Source organism: Pan troglodytes, chromosome 13 (assembly GCF_028858775.2).
Source record: "Pan troglodytes isolate AG18354 chromosome 13, NHGRI_mPanTro3-v2.0_pri, whole genome shotgun sequence".
NCBI classification, from domain to species: Eukaryota; Metazoa; Chordata; class Mammalia; order Primates; family Hominidae; genus Pan; species Pan troglodytes.
In genome coordinates, this window is record NC_072411.2 from 129700467 (window position 1) to 129724162 (window position 23696).

At 42.0% G+C, this 23696-nt stretch overlaps 1 protein-coding gene across 11 annotated transcripts in view; it reads left to right on the forward strand.

The window, feature by feature from the left end:
* Nucleotides 1–9411: 9411 nt before the first annotated feature.
* The window catches only part of AGFG1 (ArfGAP with FG repeats 1), an 89031-nt gene continuing 74746 nt past the window's right edge, over nucleotides 9412–23696 (forward strand). For 4 of the 11 annotated variants that reach the window (XM_009444476.4, XM_009444478.4, XM_009444479.4 and 1 more), the window contains exon 1: nucleotides 9431–9860. In XM_009444476.4, coding sequence (XP_009442751.2) covers nucleotides 9694–9860 — 167 coding nt within the window. In that variant the 5' untranslated portion in view covers nucleotides 9431–9693. Of the gene's footprint in view, nucleotides 9861–23696 lie in introns of all 11 variants that reach the window. The other 7 variants (XM_009444474.4, XM_009444475.4, XM_009444477.4 and 4 more) reach the window with 4 other exon arrangements.

Consider the following 23696-nt stretch of genomic DNA (forward strand, 5'->3'; position numbering starts at 1 on the left):
TGGGAACTTGGTATGTGTAAATTTTCAGGTAATTTCCCTCATTTGAATAACTTCTTGAGTGAAAACAGGTCCTTCAAGTGCACATCCTGGAGCCCCGGGGCTGGCATAGCATCCTTATAAAGCAGAAACCTCAGGCTAACAGAGCCCAGTTATGTCCTGGGATGTTTGTATTCCTAGAGCCCAGCTCGAGACCAGGAAGTGCCTCCTAGGTTTTCCTGTTTTCATGTGGCCTTGGTTTGGATTCACAAGAAAAGGATTCAACAGAGTACAGTGCTGACTGTACCGGTTAAATTATGGCCTCTAAAGTCCAACCACTGGCCTTCCAATCCCAGCTCCATCACTTCCCAGCTATGTGACCTTGGCAAGCCCTCAACTCGGGAGCCTTAGTTTCTTCATCTGTAAAATGGATATAACAATAAAATCTATGTCCAAAGGCTGCTGTGAGTATTAACTGGGTGCTTAGTCAAACGGGAAACATTAGTCATTGGTATTGGGGGATCAACAGTGGAGCTCTATGCAATCGATTCTTTTTCCAGGGGATGGGGTATGATGGCAACATCAGTCAACTGGGCTCAAGGGAATTACTTTGTGCTCAGTTCAGCACATGCTGTCTAATGAGCCATTGCCTATCTGCCAGCATTTGTTGAGAAATACAAAAAGAAAGAGAGGAGGTTTTTTTAGAGACCCACTTTAAAAATACCCCCATCTGACCCCTTCAAAACGGAGGGCTGGTGGGTAGGGTCCATTTTCCTTTTCTGTAGGCCCAGCAAGCCCCACTAATGTTTCTTTTCTGATAACTAAAGCAGGTTTCTCTCCCCACAGGGGCCCCTTTCTTTCCCCTGAACCAGAAGGGAAGATCCCCTTTCTCTTTTCAGTAATGGGCAAGAACAAAGTTCCATTGACAACGTGAATGGAGCATTTCTTACCCTGGACTCTCTTCGCACTGCAGAGGCAGGGACCTTTTCTCTCCCCCTTGGCTTCTGAAGATTATGATTCAAGTCCTCTACAGGCGACTAGGGCAGCCCAGGAATCCTGATTCTGGCACGAACTGACCAAGGGAGGGAGGCTGCTTGGTTGCAGAGCCTCCATGCACAGAAGTCCACTTACCTGTGACTTCTGATATGTGCAACCCCGAGAATTTCCCCTGCTTCGCCTACTCTGGGCCTCCCCTAACCACCCAGTAGCATCCTCTCCTTTCACATGCTATTACCTTACCCTGCTTCATTTTCCTTTAGAGCACTTAGCATCACCTGGTCCATTATATTAATTTGTTTGTCTGTCTCCCTCCCAACGGAACATAAACCCCAGGAAAGTAGATGTTGTCTTGTTCATTGCTGAATCCCCAGTGTCTGGCACAGTGCCTGGTAAAGAGTAGATACTCAGTAAATATTCACTGAATGAATGAAGAAAGGCAGGCTGAAAGCTACTTCTGGTTTCCCTCTAAAATAAAAAAAAAATGTCTTTCTGATAAATGGATAACTAAAGTCAGGTTGCAATGGTTTTGGGCATTTAGAATGGCCTGAGTTTGGATCAGTCAATCAACTGATGCAATTTATGAGCGATCTTTTATAGCCCAGCAAAGTAGAGACACAGAAGGATATGACCTGGTCCCTGCTCTCTGAGCGCACAAAATTCAGCTCACAAATGACAGTGGAAAATGAACCGAGGTAAAAGAAAAAGTCCCCAACAACACGGACAGCTGGAGGGCAGGTCTGCAGTTTCTCTGTTTTTCCTGGCATCTCTAAGGAAAGAGAAGCCAGGTATCCACCTGTCAGTGCCACAGCCACTGGTGGTAAGGGATGTGTGCCATTCAGGTGTCTAGCTTCTACATCCCTGGTGCTCTCTGTAGAGTATGCCCAGAAACCACACTGATATTTCCAGGAAGTATACACCAAGTGCTGTTCTCTGTAGGTTTTGCCCCTTCTTTCTTTTCTATCATGCTGCTTCTTACAAATTAAAAAGCAAGTCAGGAAGCAATGTTAAAAATAATCAAACCACAGCTAAAGGAAGGTACCTTCAAAAGAAGAGACGGGGGAAAAAATTGAGTCGACTATTATTCCACAGTGCTTTATACTTGAGGACCTGTGATTATTCACTCTGTGAAACCCAGTGGAACCTGGGGGAGTTAATGGGGCCAATGTTACTTTTCTTTTGCATTACTTATGTGGGCTGTAAAAACGAGCTTTGGCTCCATGGCCAAAAGCGGAAAATGTCACACCATGGGGAGCGAAGAATGTTAATCAAAATGCAAAACCTACAGCTCCAGTTTTCCTACATTGTAAATGCTTATTGCTATCAGGTAACTCCTCTCCGTAATCCAAAGCAGCTCCGGGCACCACAGGGGCAGGGGAAAGGAAGATCTGAAGACTCTAAATATGGACAGTATTGAGGCCAGACACAGTTGCTCACACCTGTAATAGCAGCACTTTGGGAAGCCAAGGCAACAAGATCGCTTGAGGCCAGGAGTTCGAGATCAGCCTGGGCAACACAGCAAGACCCCGGTCTCTACAAAAAATATTAAAAACAATAATTAGAAGGGCATGTTGGTGCATGCCTGTAGTCCTAGCTACTCTGGAGGATCACTTGAGCTTAGAAGTCGAAGGCTGCAGTGAGCCATGATTAGGCTGCTGCACTGTATTCCTGGGTGACACAGCAAGATCTTGTCTCAAAAAAAAAAAAAAAAAGAATGAACAATATTGAGGGTCCCCAGCCACCCAGAGCTACCTGACTGAAACTGAGTGTTTAAGAGAGGATTTAGGGGCTTCTGAGAGAGGCTCTGTGCTCTAAGACTTGGGGCTAGGGAAAGCCGATCAGCAACGTGGGGGCTTGGGGAAGAAGGTAGCTTGCTTTGTGACCAGTTCAATTTTTTTGAGGGTTCCAGAATATTAAAACATGAAGAGATGTCAAAACAGGGCCTCCCCAAGCTGTGGCATATTCTAAAATAATTAAACTTAACCAATATATTGTTTAATATTAAACTAATATTAAACAATATACAGGTAAACAAAGAAAACACGGTAATTGCACTATTCACAATGTAGGTCCAAGACTTACTAAAAATATGAGTGCAATGCAGGTGGCAAGAATGGTGTGGGACATGACCGGCAACATCTTTTTTCTATTCTGTCAATGGATCTTTCTGACACTGCAGTAACTCAGAGATATTGTCAAAAGTCTAAACCTAAGTCAGGCGCGGCAGCTCATGCCTGTAATCCCAGCACTTTGGGAGACTGAGGTGACAGGATCACTGGAGGTCAGGAGTTTGAGACCAGCCTGGCCAACATGGCAAAAACCTGTCTCTACTAAAAAAAAGAAAACAAAAAAACATGCACACACACACAAATTAGCCAGGCATGGTGGCTCACACCTGTAATCTCAGCTACTTGGGAGGCTGAGGCAGGAGAATCGCTTGAACCCAAGAGGTGGAGGTTGCAGCAAGCCAAGATGGTGCCACTGCACTCCAGCCTGGGCAATAGAGCAAGACTCTGTCACAAAAAAAAAAAAAAGAAAAGTCTAAATTGAGGTCCTTTATGAATGGAAAGCCCTCCAGGGACAAAGCCACCACTGGCCATTCCATGATGTTGGTTATTGCTAGTCCTGCTTTGCTCTCAAGTAAACAGGAGGCCTCCTCTTGGGGCCTTGCCTGCAGGCATGGAGGGTGGAGCAGTCTAAGATGACCTGGCAGCTTGCTGCTGGCTCCCTGGCTCCCTGGGGCCTCTCCAAACACCAGGGTTTGTCGGGGATATAGTCTCTGACTCACCACTAGTGATAAGACAGGCCAAGAACCTTTAAGCAAGTCAGACAGCATTCAGGGAGGTTTTAGATTCTTACCACTGGAAGTCTGATTCCAGAATTTGCAAGTTCCTTAACAAAACCGTTGTAGCTTTGACAGAACTGTAGTCATTCTGGGAGCCAAAACAGCAGAGACAACAATACACAGAATGCTGAACCTGCTGCATCAAAGTGAGGAAAGCTTTATCTCTGCCTCCTCATTGCTGCATCTATTTATTCATCCAACCAATATTTACTGAGCCCTTTCTAAGTGCCAAGTCTCACAGTGAGTGCTGGAGAAACAGTAGTGGACAAACACAGACTTGGTCCCTTCCCGGAGGAGGCCTGCAGTGTATGGGGCTGGGGGGAAGGAAGAGGGGCCCTAACTGAAAATCACAAAGCAATGTAAGTAGCCACAGCAGCAAATGCTATAAAGGAGAGGCCCGTGGGGCTATGAGTACATATAATGAGGTGTGACATGTTTAGGCATGTCAGGAAAGGATCTCTGAAAAACGGATATTAAGCTGGATCTGTTATGGTTGAGAAGGGAAAGTGGAGATGGAAGACCATTTTTACCAACAAAAATAGTGTGTGCAAAGGCCCTGTGGTGGGAGCCAGGAGAATGTAAAGAACTGAGAGGAAGTAGGGCTGGAGCAGAGTGGTGGGGACTTAGAATGGTGCCCAAGGCACTGGGGCATGGGGCAGAGGCCAGGGGGCGGCGGAGGGCAGGTGGGCGCTGCTGGGGGGTGCTGGGCTAGGCTGGGAGAGACCTAGGGTGAGCAGGAAGGAGGCTGCCTGTGCAGGGCGTCTGAGCCTCCGAGGTTTTCTTTCATCCTAAGAGCAATGCAAAAGCTTAAGTAGGGGGAGGGAACTGGGGACATCTGAATCACATTTGGATTTTGAAGAGATTACTCTGGCTGCAGTGTTAACATCTCTAAAGGTAATTTCTGCTTTGCAAGTCCAATAAGCAGAATCAGTCTTCAGTCACTGGAAGCAGAAGCTGGTGCCTTGGCAGCCAGATCTGGGTTTGAATCCTGGCTTCATGCCTCACTTCTGGCATGGCCTTGGGCAGGCCAGCCTTTCAGAGCCTTAGTTTCCTCATATATAAAACAGCAGTAATAATACCTCTTTCTGCGTTGTTATGAAAGTTACGGAAATTAAAGTAAATAAGTAGTCTTGCTTGATACACAGCAAACTCTCCTTGGGATATTTTAAAGTAGAAACCAACTTTGATACTATGTATGGCATGAAACAGCTAACATCCAAAAGGGTTGTATAAACTTTCAGCTTGAGGAAAACATTCACCTTCCTACAGGTCTATAGTTTGGAAATACTGCACCTACACTTGTCTCTCTCTCTCTCTTTTTTTTTTTTTGAGACAGGGTCTTGCTCTGTCACTCAGCCTGCAGTGCGGTAGCACTCGCTCTGTCACTCAGCCTGCAGTGCGGTAGCACGACCATGGCTCACAGCAGCCTCAACCTGCTGGGCTCAGGCAATCCTCTGGCTTTAGCCACCTGAGTAGCTGGAACTATAGGCACATGCCACCACACTCAGCTAATCAATTTTTTTTTTTCTTTTTGTAGAGACAAGGTCTTACTATGTTGCCCAGGCTGGTCTTAAACTCCTGGGCTTAAGCAATCCTCCTGCCTTGGCCTCCCAAAGTGCTGGGATTACAGGCATGAGCCACTGTGCCCAGCCTTACTCCTGTCTCTTTAAAACAACAAAAACACAATAATCAACCAACCACTCATTCCACTGTTTGCATACATAAGGTGCTACAGCCATGCCTTCTGATTTTGGAATTTATCAGATGATAGACCATGGAGAGATGAGCAACCAGAGAACAAACAAATGACAAAGGAGCACTGCAAATATAGAAACAAATAAGCCACTGGCTGTGGCGTGAGGGCATTTGTTGGTTATGAATAAGAGACTGCTGGGTGTCATATTTAGCCAGCATGGGGCTGGTCAGTAAGCCTTCTGTTTGGATCAGTCAAGAATTCAACATTGCTTTCATCTCTTGAATGGCCTGAGGCCCTGTCAGAATATAAATCCAGGGCCAGTCTCAATGGCTCATGCCTATAATCCCAGCACTTTGGGAGGCTGAGGCTGGTGGATCACTTGAGGTCAAAAGTTGGAGACCGGCCTGGCCAACATGCTGAAACCTCATCTCTCCTAAAATACAAAAATTAGCCGGGTGTGGTGTCGGGGGCATCTGTAATCCCTGTTACTTGGGAGGCCGAGGCAGGAGAATCACTTGAACACAGGAGACAGGGCTGAGATTGCACCACTGCACTCCAGCTTGGGCAACAGAGTGAGACTCCATCTCAACAACAACAACAAAAACTTCAGTTGACTTCAGGATTAAGTCAAGGGTCTTGTCAAAATACTCAAAAGCCAGCTTTCAGTGGTTCCCACTGGCCAATGATGAGACAATGTGAGCATTGGGGATGTAAAATATATTAAATACATTTAAATCCTTGAGTTTGTAATAGCACTTTAAAAATATTGATCGCCTAGCCTGGGCAACATAGCAACAGCTTGTCTCTACAACAAATACAAAAGTTAGCCGGGAGTGGTGGTCCTAGCTTCTTGAGGGGGTGTGCCGAGGCAGGAGGAACACTTGAGCCCAGGAGTTCGAGGCTGTAGTGAGCTATGATTGTACCATTGTACTCTAGCCTGGGTGACTGAGTGAGACCCTGTCTCCGAAATATAAATATAGATATATCTATATATCTCTGTCTGTATATATTGATCACCACTGGAAGGTGAAATGAAACCAATACATTATTTTGAAAATTTGTGAATAAAGGAATCAAATATTTATCCTGCCTTTCTGACATGTACTATACCAAATAAAATGGTAGATGAGGGGAAATTTTTTCTTTATAGAAAATTCGAGCTGATAAATGAAGGAATGGTAGAATTAGTTTTATTTATTTATTTATTTATTTTTATTTTTTATTTTTTTGAGACAGAGTCTCATTCTGTCACCCAGGCTGGAGTGCAGTGGTGGGATCTCAGCTCACTGCAACCTCCACCTCCTGGGTTCAAGCGATTCTCCTGCCCCAGCCTCCCGAGTAGCTGGGATTACAGGTGCCCGCCACCATGCTCAGCTAATTTTTGTATTTTTAGTAGAGACGGGGTTTCGCCATGTTGGCCAGGCTGGTCTCGAACTCCTGACCTTAGATGATCCTCCTGCCCCAGCCTCCCAAAGTGCTGGGATTACAGGCGTGAGTCACCGCACCCAGCCAGAATGGCAGAATTAGAATATCAGTATTTTCTAATCATTAATGAATTAATGAATCTAGACATTAATCATCAATGGTTACTAACATCATGAAAAAGATATCCTCTCCTCAATTATGTCCCTCCTGATGGAAGAACACAATGAAATGAATGCCTGCCCCGCAAAAATACTGAACTGGATACTAGTGAACTAGATCTAACTACCAATTTGTAGGAAATAGAATAGAGGGACATGTTAAATGATACAGATTATGAGAAACTCTACAGAATAAAGCGCCCAATTACTAAAACAAATGAATTATAATTAAAAAAAAAAGAGATGGTGGAGAGACCCAAAGAAACCTTATGAGACATATTACCCAGTTGCAAGGAGTGGGTTCAAACAAACTGTAAAAATCTCATTAAAATATTGATAATTGCCAACTTAAACACTAGTGCGATATTTGATGATCTTTAGGAGTTATTAACTTTTTTTTTTGTTTCGAGGCGGAGTCTTGCTCTATTGCCCAGGCTGGAGTGCAGTGGCACAATCTTGGCTCACTGCCACCTCTGCCTCCCAGGTTCAAGTGATTCTCCTGCCTCAGCTTCCCGAGTAGCTGGGACTACAAGTGCATGCCACCATGCCTGGCTAATTTTCATATTTTTAGTAGAGACCGGGTTTCGCCATGTAGGCCAGGCTGGTCCTGAACTTCTGACCTCAGGTAATCCACCTGCCTTGGCCTCCCACAGTGCTGGGATTACAGGTGTGCGCCATCGTGCCCAGCCTATTGTTAACTTTTTAGATATGCTAACGGTATCATGGCTAAGTTTGAAAGAGATAAAGTTTTATTTTTTAGGGATACAAATGGAACTATGTACCATTTAGATGAATGGTACGAAACCTAGAATTTGCTTTAAAATAGTAGGAGAGGGGATGGAGGGTTGAGGTATTTATAAAGCAAGATTAGCCATGGGCTTAATAATTGTTGAAAGTGGTCCATGGGCTCATGGTAGTTTGATATTTTCCATAATAGAAAAGTTTAAAAACATTCATTGGCCAATCTGTCCATTTCTTTTAATATTAAAAACATTAATTATTATTAGTAGTATTATATTAATATGAAGTCTCACTTTGTTGATTCACCCAGTCCCTTTCATGAGAGATGTGGAGGTGGGTCTCGGCTGTTAGGAAACGTAGATTCTAATCCATTCACCAGCCCAGTGATTCGAGAACTTCAGCTCTCTGGGTCTCCCTGTACTCCTTTGGAAAACGAGAGACGAAGTTGATTGTTGCAGTGACTGAGGGATTTGGGTCCTGCAGTCTGGCTGTCTGGGTTGGAACTGAGCTTCGCCATAGGCACCCTTGGGTAAATTTACTTAATCCCTCAGGCTTTCATCTTCCTGTTTTGTAAAATGTAAATAACAATAACGCTCACCTCGAAGGGTTGTTGTGAAGATTACATGAACGATTTCATGTATTCATTCCGTCGACATTGAACACCTAGTCTCCAGCTCTGCGAGGGGAATGGGGTGGAGTGGCACAGAAAATACGGGGGCCAGGCTGTTTAGCGCCTAAAGGGAGAGTCCAGATCACCCATGGTGAACACGAAATAAGATGCAGTATTTCAAATAGCTAGAACTGAGACGAAAATACAACGCAGCAATTTGATGGAGAGCAACTTCGAGAAAGGTGAGCTGCAACATTAACTCGGCTGATCTGGGACAGTCTGGCAGGGGAGGTGACATCTGAGCCCCACCTGACTTAGAGGATGTCAGCTATGGATGATCCGGGTTTCCACACGCAGCAGTTCTCAAGCCAGGTGACTGCACCGCCCTAAACTTCCCTCCACTTTTGGCAATGTCTGGGGATTTTTGGTTGCCAGCCATGGGAATTGGGGGGTTTGTTCTTGTATCTAGTGGGTATAGGCTAGGAACGCCGCCCAGTATCCTACAGTGCACAGGACACCCCAAGCCCCCCCAAATTAGCTGGCCCAAAGATAAAGAGAGAAGAGCAAGGGCAAGGGTCCTGCAGGAGTCAGAAAGGAGCTTGCTGTGTTCAGAAAACTCAAAATCCAGTGTGGCTGAGTGAGGACGATGAAGAATGAGGTTGAATGGGCTAGACTATGGAGCACTTTTAGGGCACGGTGAGGAATTTGGAATTATACTCAAAGCAGTGGAAAGCCCTTATAGAGTTTTAAACAGAAGGGGAAGGTAACCCATGTGAAACGCTTTGCATATATAAGCGCTCAATAAATATTGTCTATTATTAATATTATTATCACCATTGTGTCTTCCCTACTTGGCTCCAGACCCGGCCCATGCCTCAGCGAGGCCGCAGTGACTCCTCCTGGCCAGCAGAGGGCGCCAGCGGACACTTGGCTACCGGCCGCCCGGGGCGGGCCTCCTCTTGCCGTCCCCTTCCTCGTCTTTTCCCCTCAGGAGAAGTCGGGAAGGTGGCGGCGGCGGCGGTTGTCCCGGCTGGGCCGGTTGGTGTGGCCCGTCAGCCCGCGTACCACAGCGCCCGGGCCGCGTCGAGCCCAGTACAGCCAAGCCGCTGCGGCCGGGTCCGGCGCGGGCGGCGCGCGCAGACGGAGGGCGGCGGCCGCGGCCAGGGCGGCCCGTGGGACCGCGGGCCCCCGGCGCAGCGCTGCCCGGCTCCCGGCCCTGCCGGCCTCCTCCCTTGGCGCCGCGGCCATGGCGGCCAGCGCGAAGCGGAAGCAGGAGGAGAAGCACCTGAAGATGCTGCGGGACATGACCGGCCTCCCGCACAACCGAAAGTGCTTCGACTGCGACCAGCGCGGCCCCACCTACGTTAACATGACGGTCGGCTCCTTCGTGTGTACCTCCTGCTCCGGCAGCCTGTGAGTGCGGGGCGGCCGGGCGGGTGTCGGGCCCTTCCCGGGAGGTGGGGGAGCGGGCGGCGGGACCGGGACCCTTCCGGGGCTGGGAAAGCGCCGGGTGGCGTGGGAGGTGGTCGGGGGCGGCCGTTGGGCGCCGGCTGGCGGGCGCGGCGTGGGAGGCTGCGGGCTGGATGCGCAGGGCCCGGGCAGCCGGGCTGGGGATGCGTTTTCGGTTTTGCCGGGCGAGGGTTTACGTTCTGGGCAGCCTTCGTGGGTGGGACGTGGGCGGGGTTGGGGTCAGGGAGGGGGCGAGCGGGGCGAGCGTCCCTGGTCTCCGTCGAGCCTGCGGCCGCCGCCCTCGTTCTCCAGCTACCCGGGGCGCCGGGCTGTGGGAGGTGGGGGAAGACGCTAGGAGGCCGGGGGGAGGTCCATGCGGGTCCTTTGTGTGCCCCGCCTCTCAGCGGCCCGGGAGCGGCGGTGCGGAGCGAGGCACCTGCTGGGCGCTCCTGCTGGGGGTCGGGGAGAAGCTGGGGTGGGAGGGAGGGACGCCTGCCTCGCCCGTGCCTTTTTTCTGGGTCGAGAGTACCTAGGTAACTGGGAGGAAGCAGGCACTTGGGAATAGTAGCAGGATGAAAGCATCCTGATGGCAGATGTGAATCCCCTGGGAAAAGTTCGAAAGGATTAATTGCGGGAGGGGGAGGCAGAGGAGCAGATTTGAAGCTGTGGGATTTTAGTTTTATGGTCCGAAGAGAGTGTTGAGGAGTTGGGGGAAAGTTTTAATGGCAATAAGGTACCCACTAGGAGCTGTGTGATTCTAAATATGATGGAGTTATCTGTGAGATTTATCTGTATCTCGCTATCAATACCCGAGTGCCCTGGCTGTACACAGAAATGAGGAGAGCTAGCAAGTCACCATGATTTCAGAAAGACACTACCGTCCTGAGTTACTGGGATGATTTGTGTTTGTTGTTCTTTGCTTCATTAAGCTTTATTTTGATAAAGATTTTTATTGCCGTGCAATTTCATTTGGAAAATTTGCAGGTGGTTTTGGAATTGATAAAATGCTTTTATATTATTATCTTGTATTTAAAGTTACTAACAACGTGGCAGTTACTAAGTATTTTTAAAACCTTTGCTTGTAAGATTAATACAAAGCACATAATACTTTATGTGGGAAAATTGATTTCTTAAAACTTAGAAAATGCAGAACATGTCTAGTATGTACTATTTGCTTTTTAAAGTTGGGCAAAGAGGCATTATTAGTGTTACATGAGTGTTATTTCTTCAGCAGACATTTTTTTTGGTGCCTATTAGGTTGTGTAAGGCCCTGGGGTGTGCCAATAAATATAGCAAAGTCTTGTTCTCTTGGTTCTTACAGTCCAGTGGGGATGCAAAAGTAAGAAAAATGTCTTGGGCAAGTACTATGCTGAACATGAAAATTGTTTGATAGGAGAGTGCTCATGGTTACTTTTAGGCTGTGTGGCCAGGGAAACACTCTGAGAAGTTGCCAGTTAATAATATTCTCGAATTACTACAGAATCACAGAGCTAGGTGATACCAGGGAGGTAGCCTGGTTCATGCATTTCATTTACAGAAAAAGGAGTTAAGCTAGAAAGTTGTTACTTACGTTGGACAATATTGGTTCCAAAATGAAGCCAATAGAACAATTGTAATTGTATTTGATTTTTATTACATGGTTAAGATGTATGTCCTGCTTTTACTAAACACAGGTCCTTTAATCCATGTAAAGTATTTGATTTGGAAAAAATACATATATTTACACTTCCGGATTTCTGACATTTCTGTGTAGTCTTTGTAAGTACAGCAGCAAATGTGTAATATCAAGGAAATATTTTCAAATTTCTTCCTAGATACCACATTTCAGAAACATTGTGCATAAAAGGATATCTCAGTATAATGACAATTATTTATCTTAATGGAACTTAATCTGTGGCAGATAGGACTTCATTTCTCTATTGAGTCATTCCACAAATATTTATTGCCTACTTGTCCTGTGTCATAAGTTACCTGGATCTTAACTGTTTTATGGAGCGTGCCTTGTAAGTATGTAAACGTAGAGTTACAATATATTGTAGTATTTCCTTTCTGTGAATGAGATAGCCAGGAAATATGTAAATGATACAGCTTCTCTGGGAGTTGATGCCTGAGCAAAGACCTTTAACGAGAAATTCTGCTTCATATGTTTGAAAGATCAAGTACTTATGAGCTAGGTACACATGGCTTTGAATCCTGACTCCAAGTATTAGTTATACGGTATTGAGAATGTCACTCAATCTATTTGAGCTTGATTTTTCTCATATATGAAACAGTGAGGATAAGATTTCCCTTGTAGGTTTTGGATGTAGATTTGTTTTCAGTATTAAAAATAATGTATGTTAAACATCTCACGTAATGCCTGGTATATAGCAAGTGCCCTATAGATGAGAAGCATCAAGGAAGAGGACATGCCATGAGTAAGGGAACAGTACTGTATGTGAAAGATATTAAATAAGAAATATCCTAATAAAAATCTGTCACTTTGGATTTTATGGTTGTAACTCAAAACCGGAATCTAATTGGTTTAAAAATATGAAGGGTTTATTGATTGATTTTAAAGTAAAACTATACAGTGGCTTAATAATATTGCCTAGATTTTCCTCATTCGAGTATGGTTGTCCCCAGCTCCTGGGTATACTGCCTTAATTATGTCGTTGGTCCAATACTTTCAGAAGTTCTGCATTTCCCTCTGATTGGGTTAGCTTAGATCATGCCACAACTGGACATATGTTCTAACCTGACTTCATTGTCACAAGGATCCCCAAATAGAGTTCCCAAATCTGAAATCTAGAATTCTTGGGATGTAGGGAATGAAGACTAGAGTGGCAACCATCAAATGTCTACTGCAGAACGTTGGAGGGACAATAGCTTCTGAAGATTTTTTTCTTTGACAAGCAATAGTGCAGGAAAATAATTTAGGAAGAATAATATAACTCTTGGGTTTAATAATTATGTATCTGATGTTTAGATGACATGGTATAATTGAAAGAATATGAATTTTGAAGTCAGATTTTGACAATGCTACTAGCTTCGTGGCTTAGGGCAAGGTGTTATGCTAGGCCACTACATGCAGATTGGCCCAGATCCATCCTTGTAGCCTCAGTTTATTTATGTTAAGAAGATATCATATAGCTCAGGGTTGTTAAGAGGATTCAATGATACACATCGTTACTGTATTTACTTATTGAGCACATACCGTATTTGAGGATAGGGCTAAGCACTGGAGTTACAAATATTGAAATAAGGCATGCTAGCTGCCGTTCCTTGATTTACCTGGAAAATATGAATACATAGCAAATAGTATCCACTATCATGAATTCTAAATTTTAGGATAGTGACATACCTTCTATCATTTATACTAATACCTTTTTAAAAAATAAATTGAACTAGCATCTTGTTGTTAATGTTACTAGACTTGGAGTTAATCTTTCTTGTTTCTTTTTTTTCAGATGACTGTCCTATATGCTTGAATGATGTTCATTCAGAGTGTAACTGAATTTAGATTGTAAAACTTTAAAATGAACTTCAGAGTTAGATGCAGTTAAACTATTTGTTACTGAGGCAGAATGATGAAGGCATCCTAACTGATTGGTTTGTCACTATCTTTCACTGTCTTTCTTGTTGTATTTATGGAAATCCCTAAAATTCTGAATGGACACTTCAGACATTTAAAATATAGCCAACAGTAAAAATGGCCTTCATGTTAAATAACTTCTAGTTGATTTAAAGACTAGTTTTAGACTAAATTATTTGTTTTATGGAGACTATAAACATTAGTATAATTGATATGTAATATAAAAGATTGTCCTAGCCTTAAAAAGTGATCCATAAATTTTTCAGTGAGGGTTTAGATAAAATAAAAAATAACATTTGAGAAAGAGGTTGCCACTCTTAATACCATCTATTTTATGTGGACAGTGCATTTAAGCTTGAAATTTCACAGGTAATAAATGTAGCTGGATAGTAACTTATATTCTGTTGATTCTGTGTACATTTTGACTCTTGAGATGAATATTACAAGAATTTTAATTTTTTTTAGATGACAGATGAAAAGAGGTATTTAATGTTTTTATACAATTAGTAGCATTAGGATGGATTGCAAATCAGTTGCTCTTTTGGAGCTCTGTGTATAATATTCAGGACCTTGTGAGGTCACAGTGAGCAGGGATTTATATTCTTAATTCCTTTTTTACGTTTTTTGGATACTCTGATATGGCCACATTCAGTTAAGTATTTAGAGTAAGTGGCCAAAATATTTTATACTTTCTCTCTCTCTTTTTTTTTTTTTTTTGAGACATAGTCTCACTCCGTCACCCAGGCTGGAGTGCAGTGGTACGATCACGGCTCACTGCAACCTCTGTCTCCCGGGTTCAAGCCATTCTCCTGCCTCAGCCTCCCAAGTAGCTGGGATTACAGGCGCCCGCCACCATGCCCAGCTAGTTTTTGTATTTATAGTAGAGACTGGGTTTCGCCATGTTGGCCAGGCTCGTCTTAAACTTCTGACCTCAGGTGATCCACCGCCTTGGCCTCTCAAAGTGCTGGAATTACAGGCATGAGCCACCTCGCCTGGCCTAGATACTTTTTCGATTGTGAAGGACAAATTTTTTATTTTAAGCAAATATTTATTAAGTGCCAGATACTAGCCCATGTGCTGGAGATACAACAGTTAAAGTATTTATTGAAAAAAAAAAAAAAAACTATTGAGTGCTAGCTGTATGACAGACATTCTAGTAACAGTGATGTGAGGAAGGTACTATTATCCAAGCTCAACTTTAAGTTGTAAAATTAGTGCACACTCTTAGTGTTTTGCTGTTATAACCTGCTAGAAGTTGGGATCTGGAACTGATGCTGATTCCACCACCAAAGAATGTATGGTTACCATGGTTACCGTAAATTGTTGTGAATTCTATATTTTGGGGATTTAAATCGTAGATTTTACTTCATTGTGTTTCAAATGGCAGAAAAAAGACTTTTTCTTTTTTTTGTTTTTATTTTGTGAGACGGAGTTTCACTCGTCACCCAGGCTGGAGTGCAGTGGCGTGATCTCACCTCACTGCAACCTCCACCTCCCAGGTTCAAGCGACTCTCCTGCCTCAGCCTCCCAAGCAGCTGGGATTACAGGCATGCACCACCATGCCTGGCTAAATTTTTTTTGTATTTTTAGTAGAGATGGGGTTTCACCATGTTGGCCAGGCTGGTCTTGAACTTCTGACCTCAGGTGATCCACCTACCTCGGCCTCCCAAAGTGCTTGGATTACAAGCATGAGCCACCATGCCCAGCCCAGAATAGATATTTTATGATGCATCATAAATGTTTGTTTTATGTCTGTGTCATGCTTTTTATTATTTTTAGGGAACTTCTTAGCTCCAAAATGTGTGTTCTTATTTTTGAGTTTCATTGAGAAAATACTGTTGTGTATTCTGAATTCAATGGGAATGATGGTGCCGTTCCAACAGCGATTCTTTTCAATTTGGCATGTGCATACTACCGTGTGCCGTAATTCTCGTGCTATTTTTTATATTTGAATTCTAATTAGAACCCCTCATTGTATGCAGTCAAGTTTGATAGTGGATAAGTTTATCAAAAAATTCAGTTAAAGCAAGCAATCAGTAAAAAAAAAAAAAATACATACATGCACACATACATATACATGTATCTATTATATATACATATATAATATATATATTTAGCAAGCATAGGTTTTTTTGTTTGTTTGGGTTTTGTTGTTGGTTTGAGACAGGGTCTCACTCTGTCGCCCAGGCTGGAGTGCAGTGGCATTATCATGGTTCACTGCAGCCTTGACCTCCCCAGGCTTAGGTGATCCTCCGACCTCAGCTTCCCAGGTACCTGGGACTACAGGCGCGTGCCACCATGCCCAGCTAATTTTTGTAGAGATGGGGTTTCGCCATGTTGCCCAGGCTGATCTCCAACTCCTGGCTCAAGCAATCCTCCTACCTTGGTCTTCCAAATTGTGGGGATTACAGGCGTGAATTACCATGCCCTGCCTCAAGCTTAGGTTTTTAAATTTTAACATACAACTGTTAATTTGCTGGCACATAAGGCTTTGAATATGGGTCCACTGATTAGATTCTTTGTCCCCTAATATAACCCAGACTCATGCTGTACTATTTATGATTTTTAGCATTTTAATGTACTTATAAAACAGTTTGAATGCTGAATTCTTCTAGATTTTTATGATTTTAATCTCAGTCTTTTACAGTTCTTTTCCATGGTCAAATAACAGCTTATCCTAGTGACTTGTTTTAGTCTCTAAAAATACTTAGTTTACATGGAAATAATTCTTCTCACTCATGCCATTGTTTTACATGACATTCACTTAAACTATATACTTACCAAGTACTGTACCAACTATATTACCAAATACTATACCAGACAAATTTTGATAAGCATAAAACTCACTCTCTCCTGAGAGAGGAGCAGGAGAAAGTGGCCTTCTAGCCGTGAATGTTCATTGTGCAGTAGGCATTAACTTTAGGTTTCTCAGAGGGAAGGAGAAACATAGATTTAACCAGCAAATTGGATAAGAAGGACTCTTCTGTATAGTGCTGTGGGTACCTTTTATACTGGGAGAACTCCAGCATTCAGGGTGTGGTGACATCATTTGACCATAACTGAGTATAAAGGCATTATTGCCATGTTAAGCCTTTTTCTGTTCCCTATTCATTCATCCATCATTTTTGGCATGTGATTTTTAAACACTGGCTTTTAGTTTCAAAGTGGATAAAATACAGTTTAGATTAAATTTACATTAAATTTTATAATATTAGTGCATTATAAATGAAAAGAATTAAGACATTGTTTTAAAAGAACTTGCCGACCTCTGGATCTCAATTTGAAAATCATCGTCTCTTTAGAAACCTCTGTATCTGTTCCAATAGCATTCTTTGGAAAACAGGCAAATCTCCTTATTTGATATTTTCCTTCTTTTCTGTGCAGCGTGCATGATGTTCACATTTGTGAGAAACTCCTATGGAAATATTCGGGACTAGGTGTTACTACTCCCCCTCATTTTTTCCCCCACTTGAATGTGTTTTCTAATTCAAATCAAAGTGATGATTGTCTAGGGAAATACAACTTGGATACCTTTAATGTATGTAAAAACGTTTTCAAATCATTTATAACTTTGAGTACTTACATTAATAGCATGTTCCTTGTGACATCTTTTACAACCTTACACATGAGAACTATTGCTAAAGACACCTGATTGAACATTAGAATGAAGTTCATGAGCTATTCAGTGGGGACAGGAAACTTATTTGAGTTGTTTGAAATACAGAGAATTAATTTTTGTTTGTGTTAGAACATACTTTGCTCAAAGACTTCTGACTAAGATAGCAATCTTTTTGATTGACACCATACATGTTTTGTAGAGGTCGTAATTATACCTTGCTTTTATTCTGGTTGCTTGTTTTAAGAGGAATGTTAACAAACTGGAGCATGCTCCAAGGAATCTGATCAAGATGGTAAGGAAGTTTGAAACTATGTATTAGAGGAACATTTGCAGGAACCAAAAATGCTACTAGCTTAAAGAAGAAAAGATTAGACAGTGGGGGAGCTGTACACATGATCACTGTCATTGGGTAATTTAAGGCATTGGGAGAGGTAATAGATTTATTTTTACGATTCTAGGGGGAGATGCAACACCAGTGTTTGTAAGTTATGGAGAAACAGTGTATGTTCAGAAAAGGAAAGAGGAATTTTCCTTGTAATTGTCAGATTCCAAAAATTCTTGTCTTTCCATATTTCTTATTTTATTTTATTTTATTTTTGAGATGGAGTCTCACTCCATCTCCCAGGCTGGAGTGCAGTGGCGCCAACTCAGCTCACTACAACTTTCATCTGTCAGGTTCAAGTGATTCTCCTGCCTCAGCCTCCCTGGTAGCTGGGATTACAGGCATGAGCTGCAATGAACTTCCTTCAATATGATCAGATGCATCAGCTACGTTTTTTTTTTTTTTAAACTGTTTCTGGGTACTTTTATAATCTTCTGCTCTGGAAATGCTGCTGTCTAGGCCTGCTGTGCGGCTCTCATACCAGAACTTTTCTTCTATCTTCATTCTGGAAATTCCCTTCACTTGTAACCTATGTTAGATGCTCTGTTTCCAGGACCCCCAACATTTCCATTAGCCTCCTGATGAAAGGTGAATGAGAGGTCATTTTTGAAAGCCACAAAGCTGAAAATGTTTTATTCTGCCTTCTTTTTAAAAATTAGTTTGCCTACATTCACAAAGGTGAAAATACTTTACCCTTGGAACTTTCAATATATTGCTTAGTTGTCTTCAAACCTTCAGTGTTGCTGTTGAGAAGTCTGATGCTATTCTTATTACTGAGTCTTTCTGACCCACTTCTTTTCTTCCCTCTTTTGGAGTATGTAAGATCTTCTTTTTTTCCTGCTGTTCAGAACCTCATATTGAAGTATTTTGGTGTAGGTCTTTTGTTCAGTGTTTTAGGCTTTTTTTTTTTTTTTTTTTTGAATTTGTTTGGAAACTCACGCTTTTTATAGTGGAGACATATTTTCTCCAATCTTCTTTTTTGGGGAATATAAAAGCCTATGATGCCACTGTTCTGGGAACCAAGTTGAGGGAGGTGACTGTCATTCTGTGTGTACGATCTTAGATAATCCTCCAGCTTTCCACATGGTCCCTAACAAGAGTCTTCAGCAGTGTCTTGAGTTTGAAGTCTCTGTGGTATAACCTCTTTAAAACTTTCCTTCAGACTTCCCACCTAGGGCTGGTGGGAGTATGCTTTTGGCTGTTAAGGAACTGGAGAGTCTAATGATTTCTGATCCCACTTTAAGCCCTCACCTGTATCCAGTTCCTTCAGTAAATCTTGATACGTCCTGTGGTGGGAATCAGTTTCCAGTTGGCTTCTCCCACCTTTGCAGAAGCTTCTGTTTTGGCTTTCTCCATAAAGTCACTTACTGCTGGTATTTTGTTTTTAAATCTTCCAAATTTTGTTATTCAAGAACTGTTGTGTGCTTTTGGACTCTTCTCTTGTTCTCTGATGCTCTGTTTATTTTAATTTTTGTGGGCACATAGTAGGTGTATGTATTTATGAGGTACACAAGATAGGAGTTTTGATACAGGCATGCAGTATGAGATAAACACATCATGGTAACCCTCTGTCTCTTGTGGGTTAATACCTTCTTATTCCTTTACTGTCATTTCGTTGTGGGTTTGGGCATGTGAAGAGATTTAGATTTTGTCCACTACTTTTTTTTTTTTTTTTTTTTTTTTTTTTTTGAGACAGAGTCTCGCTGTCGCCCAGGTTGGAGTGCAGGGGCGCGATCTCTGCTCACTGGAAGCTCTGCCTCCCGGGTTCACGCCATTTTCCTGCCTCAGCCTCCCGCGTAGCTGGGACTACAGGCGCCTGCCACCTTGCCCCGCTAATTTTTTGTATTTTTAGTAAAGACGGGGTTTCACTGTGTTAGCCAGGATGGTCTCGATCTCCTGGCCTCGTGATCTGCCCGCTTCGGCCTCCCAAAGTGCTGAGATTACAAGCGTGAGCCACCGCACCCAGCCTTGTCCACTACTTTTAACTAGAATGCCTTAATTAGGTTTAAGTCATAACTTGAATATTATTTTTTAGATGCTTGCTCTAAGTGTTACAAGGACCTTATGGTGTAGTATTTGTGGCTTTCCCGGAAACTCAGAATAATAGGGATTTATATCATGCTTATTATTATATATAGAAAGCTAAATATATTCAGTTTTTTAATGTTGGACTCTGGATAGACGAATATTTTGGACTAGCCAACATATACGGTGTCTTGGCATCAATAGTTTGTAGATTTGATAACCTACTAAAGGCACCTTCCTTCCATCTGTTCTAGATTTTAAATGTATAATTTTATGCTATGAAACATATGTAATATTTTTAGTAAATAACTAGGATGGGCTAGATCTAAATGTCAACTTTATTACTTTCTGCCAGTATTATTGGCAACTACATAAACTTCCACAGGTTATTAAAAATATTTTTACCAGCTTCTCCCACAGCAGGAGAAAAACAATTAATAAAACTAACTAAATAAGCTTTCCTACTTACTCATCCAGCACAGATTGTTATTTGAATTGAACAAATGGCTATTTGCAAGATTGTTTGAGGCCTAGTTAAGAGCAGCACACTGATGGACATATGGAATGAGCCACACCATCTGGTTACAGTCATACCTGGGTGGTGGTCATTAAAACTAAATCTCCTGGGGATCTGCAGATGTCTTAATTATACTACAAAAATGTATTGGGCTGCACCAGTAGGCTACTTTGAACTTCTTGAAACCAGTTAACTTGCAAACATGTTTTCAAGATATCAAAACTGCAGTTATTGAGTCTTTTTTTTTTTTTTGCACAAAACTGAAGACTTAAAATGTGTATTTGAGGATCTGGAATGGGTGGTACTTCAGTATTGGCCCCATGAAAGTAATGTGGTTTACTTACCCAACACTTTCATCCAATAGTTATGACTAATATGACAGAAAAGTGTTTTATAAACCCTGAATTCACCCTGTAGCTAGAAGGGCTTTAGCAAAAAAGGGAAGTGACCTCAGGTTCACATCTTAAAAATACTTGTTTTGATTCACTGCAGGATTTTATTCACTTAAATCATCAAATTTGGTCGTGAAGATAGTCTGCTAATGATAAATTTAATTAGTCTAAAAATTGTGGTTACTATAGATACTAACACGAAATCAGGACTACAGTTTTTTTATTTCTTAACATACGTTATAATTTTTTGGTATGCAGTTCTGTGAATCTTAACATATGTATAGATTCATATAGCCACCACTCAAATTAGAACATGCAAGTGTTCCATCACCCCAAAAAACTTTTAGCCCTTGTTTTTACTGTACTCCTGGCAATTACTGATCTGTTCTCCAACACTGCAGGTTTTGTCTTTCCAAGAATGTTGTGTAAATGGACTCATAACTTTTCTAGATTGCCTTTTTTCACTCAACATATTATCTTTAAGATTAATCCAAGTTAGTTGTTGTTTATCTTAATAGTTTGTTCCTCATTGTTGCTAAGTAGTAGTCCATTGCTTGTTTGTTTTTCCATTTTCCGTTTGAGGAGTTTCTAGTTTTTGATATATATGAATGGAAATGCTGTAAATGTTTATGCTCAAGTTTTTGGGTGAACGTAAGTTTTCATTTCACTTGGGTAAATATCTAGGGCTAGGTTGTATGGCACATGCATGTTTAATTAAAAAATTGGCAAAGTTTTTTTGGTTTTGTTTTGATTTTTCCCTTTTACTTGTGGAATTCCGTTTTCTTTTTTTTTTATTATACTTTAAGTTTTGGGGTACATGTGCACAACGTGCAGGTTTGTTACATATATATACACGTGCCATGTTGGTGTGCTGCACCCATTAACATTAGGTATATCTCCTAATGCTATCCCTCCCCCCTACCCCCACCCTCCATTTTCTTTTATGGTCACAATTGAAATTGTACTATTGATATTAACATTCCAGAGTTAATCAGTATTTTAATCTTCTGTTAATACAAGGTCTTTAAAAATACAAAGTAGTTTCATTTAAGTGGTGTTTTTTTTTTTTTTTTTTGAGACGGAGTTTTACTCTGTGGCCCAGGCTGGAGTGCAGTGGCGTGATCTCGGCTCACTGCAACCTCTGCCTCCCAGGTTCAAGTGATTGTGCTGCCTCAGACTCCTGAGTAGCTGGGATTGAGGACTGCCACCACACCTGGCTAATTTTTGTATTTTTAGTAGAGATGGGGTTTTAACCATGTTGGCCAGGCTGCTCTCGAACTCCTGATCACAAGTGATCCACCCGCCTGCTGGGATTAAGATTACAGGTGTGAGCCACCGCGCCTGGCTCATTTAAGTGTTATTGTTGGTAAACATATTATTTGTCCCTTTTTTCCTTCTGTTAATTGGATGTTACTGTAATAAGATGATATTTGTTTAGATTTGCCAGTTTACAGTTTGCTTACCCCTTAGCATCTCAGGACTTTCTTGGGTCATTTTTCTTCTTAAAGTATATACAGTATAAGCTTCTTTAATGAAGACCTCTCAGTTTTTTTTTTTTTTTTTTTTTTTTTGAGATGGAGTCTCACTCTGTTACCCAGGCTGGAGTGCAGTGGTACGATCTTGGCTCACTGTAACCTCTGCCTCCTGGGTTCAAGTGATCTTCCTGCCTCAGCCTCCCCAGTAGCTGGGATTACAAGTGTGCGCCAACATGCCCGGCTAATTTTTGTATTTTTGTTGTTAGTAGAGATGGGGTTTCACCATGTTAGCCAGGCTGGTCTCGAACTCCTGAGCTCAGGTGATCTGCCCACCTTGGCCTCCTAAAGTGCTGGGATTGCACACATAAGCCACCGTACCTAGCCTAGTGGGTTTTTTTGTTTTGTTTTTTATCTGAAGATACTGTTATTTTGATCTTATACTTCAAACATATCTTTGCTGGATTCACAAGTTATTTTTTCTTACCACTTGAAGATAATATTCCATGGTCTTCTCCCTTCCATTGAGAAGTCTACTACGAGCCAAATTTCGTTCCCTATATTTTCATTCCAGTTGCTTTTAAGATCTTCTCTGTCTTTGAAGTTTCACCGAATCGTTTCTTTTTTTTTTTTTTTGAGACGGAGTGTCGCTCAGGCTAGAGTGCAATGGCGTGATCTTAGCTCACTGCAACCTCCAACTCCCAGGTTCAAGTGATTCTCCTGCCTAAGCCTCCTGAGTAGCTAGGATTACAGGCACCCGCCACCATGCCCAGCTAATTTTTTATTTTTTTTTCCAGTAGAGATGGGGTTTCACCAGGTTGGCCAGGAACTCCTGACCTCAGGTGATCCACCTGCCTCAGCCTCCCAAAGTACTGGGATTACAGGTGTGAGCCACCGCACCCAGCCCAAATTGTTTTTAAATTGGATTTTATTTATCCGGATTTTGATGAGCTGTGCTTTTTATATCTGTAGATGCATGACTTTTATTGGATCTGAAAAAATCTCAGTCATTATCACTTCAGTGTTACCTTCCAGTTCATTAATTCTCTCTTTAGTTATGTCTAATCTGCTCTCTAACTGATTTGGTGAATTTTTAATTTCCACATTTATAATTTTTCATTTCTGAAAATTCTGATTTTTAAATTTGCCTCATTCTGATAATTACGTATTTCCTGTTCATTTTTACTCCATCTTTCATTTAATGTTTCCTATATACTATATTTCGTAACTGGTAATTCAGATAGCTAGTCTTGGAGGGAGGTGGTGTTAATCTTTTGCATTTACTGACTCAAGCTCATTGGTTTGTTTCATTTTTGTGCGATAATTTTTACTGCAGCCTCATATTTTATTGAACTTAATATTTGGAAATCTTGATAGCTTAAATTGAAAATGCATTCCTTTAGAGAGAATTTGCATGTTCATGGGATCCTAGGATCCTATGTAACCTGAAGGTATTTTATTTCCCATCCAGGGTCTTAGGTTTAACTTAAGAGAGATATCTGAGGTTGAGCTCTCTCATCTCGCCTTGGCTATTGTTGGCACTTGCTTTCTGAACAACATTGCTTCTTGTGTATAACATGGGACACATTTCTGGTTTCAGCTTAATTTTTAATTTTTTGTCTTTCTTTTCTGTGGGGTGGGGGATCCTTAGAGATTTCCCTTTCTAAAAAGTTCAATAGTATGTTAATAGTCGTAGGGTTTTCGGGGGGTAATTTATGGACTATCATATTGTAGTAGAGGAGCCTTTTCAGTTTGCCATACTGTTGGAAGTAGAAATTAATGAGATTAAATATGTAAAGTGCCAGTCTAGATACTGTAT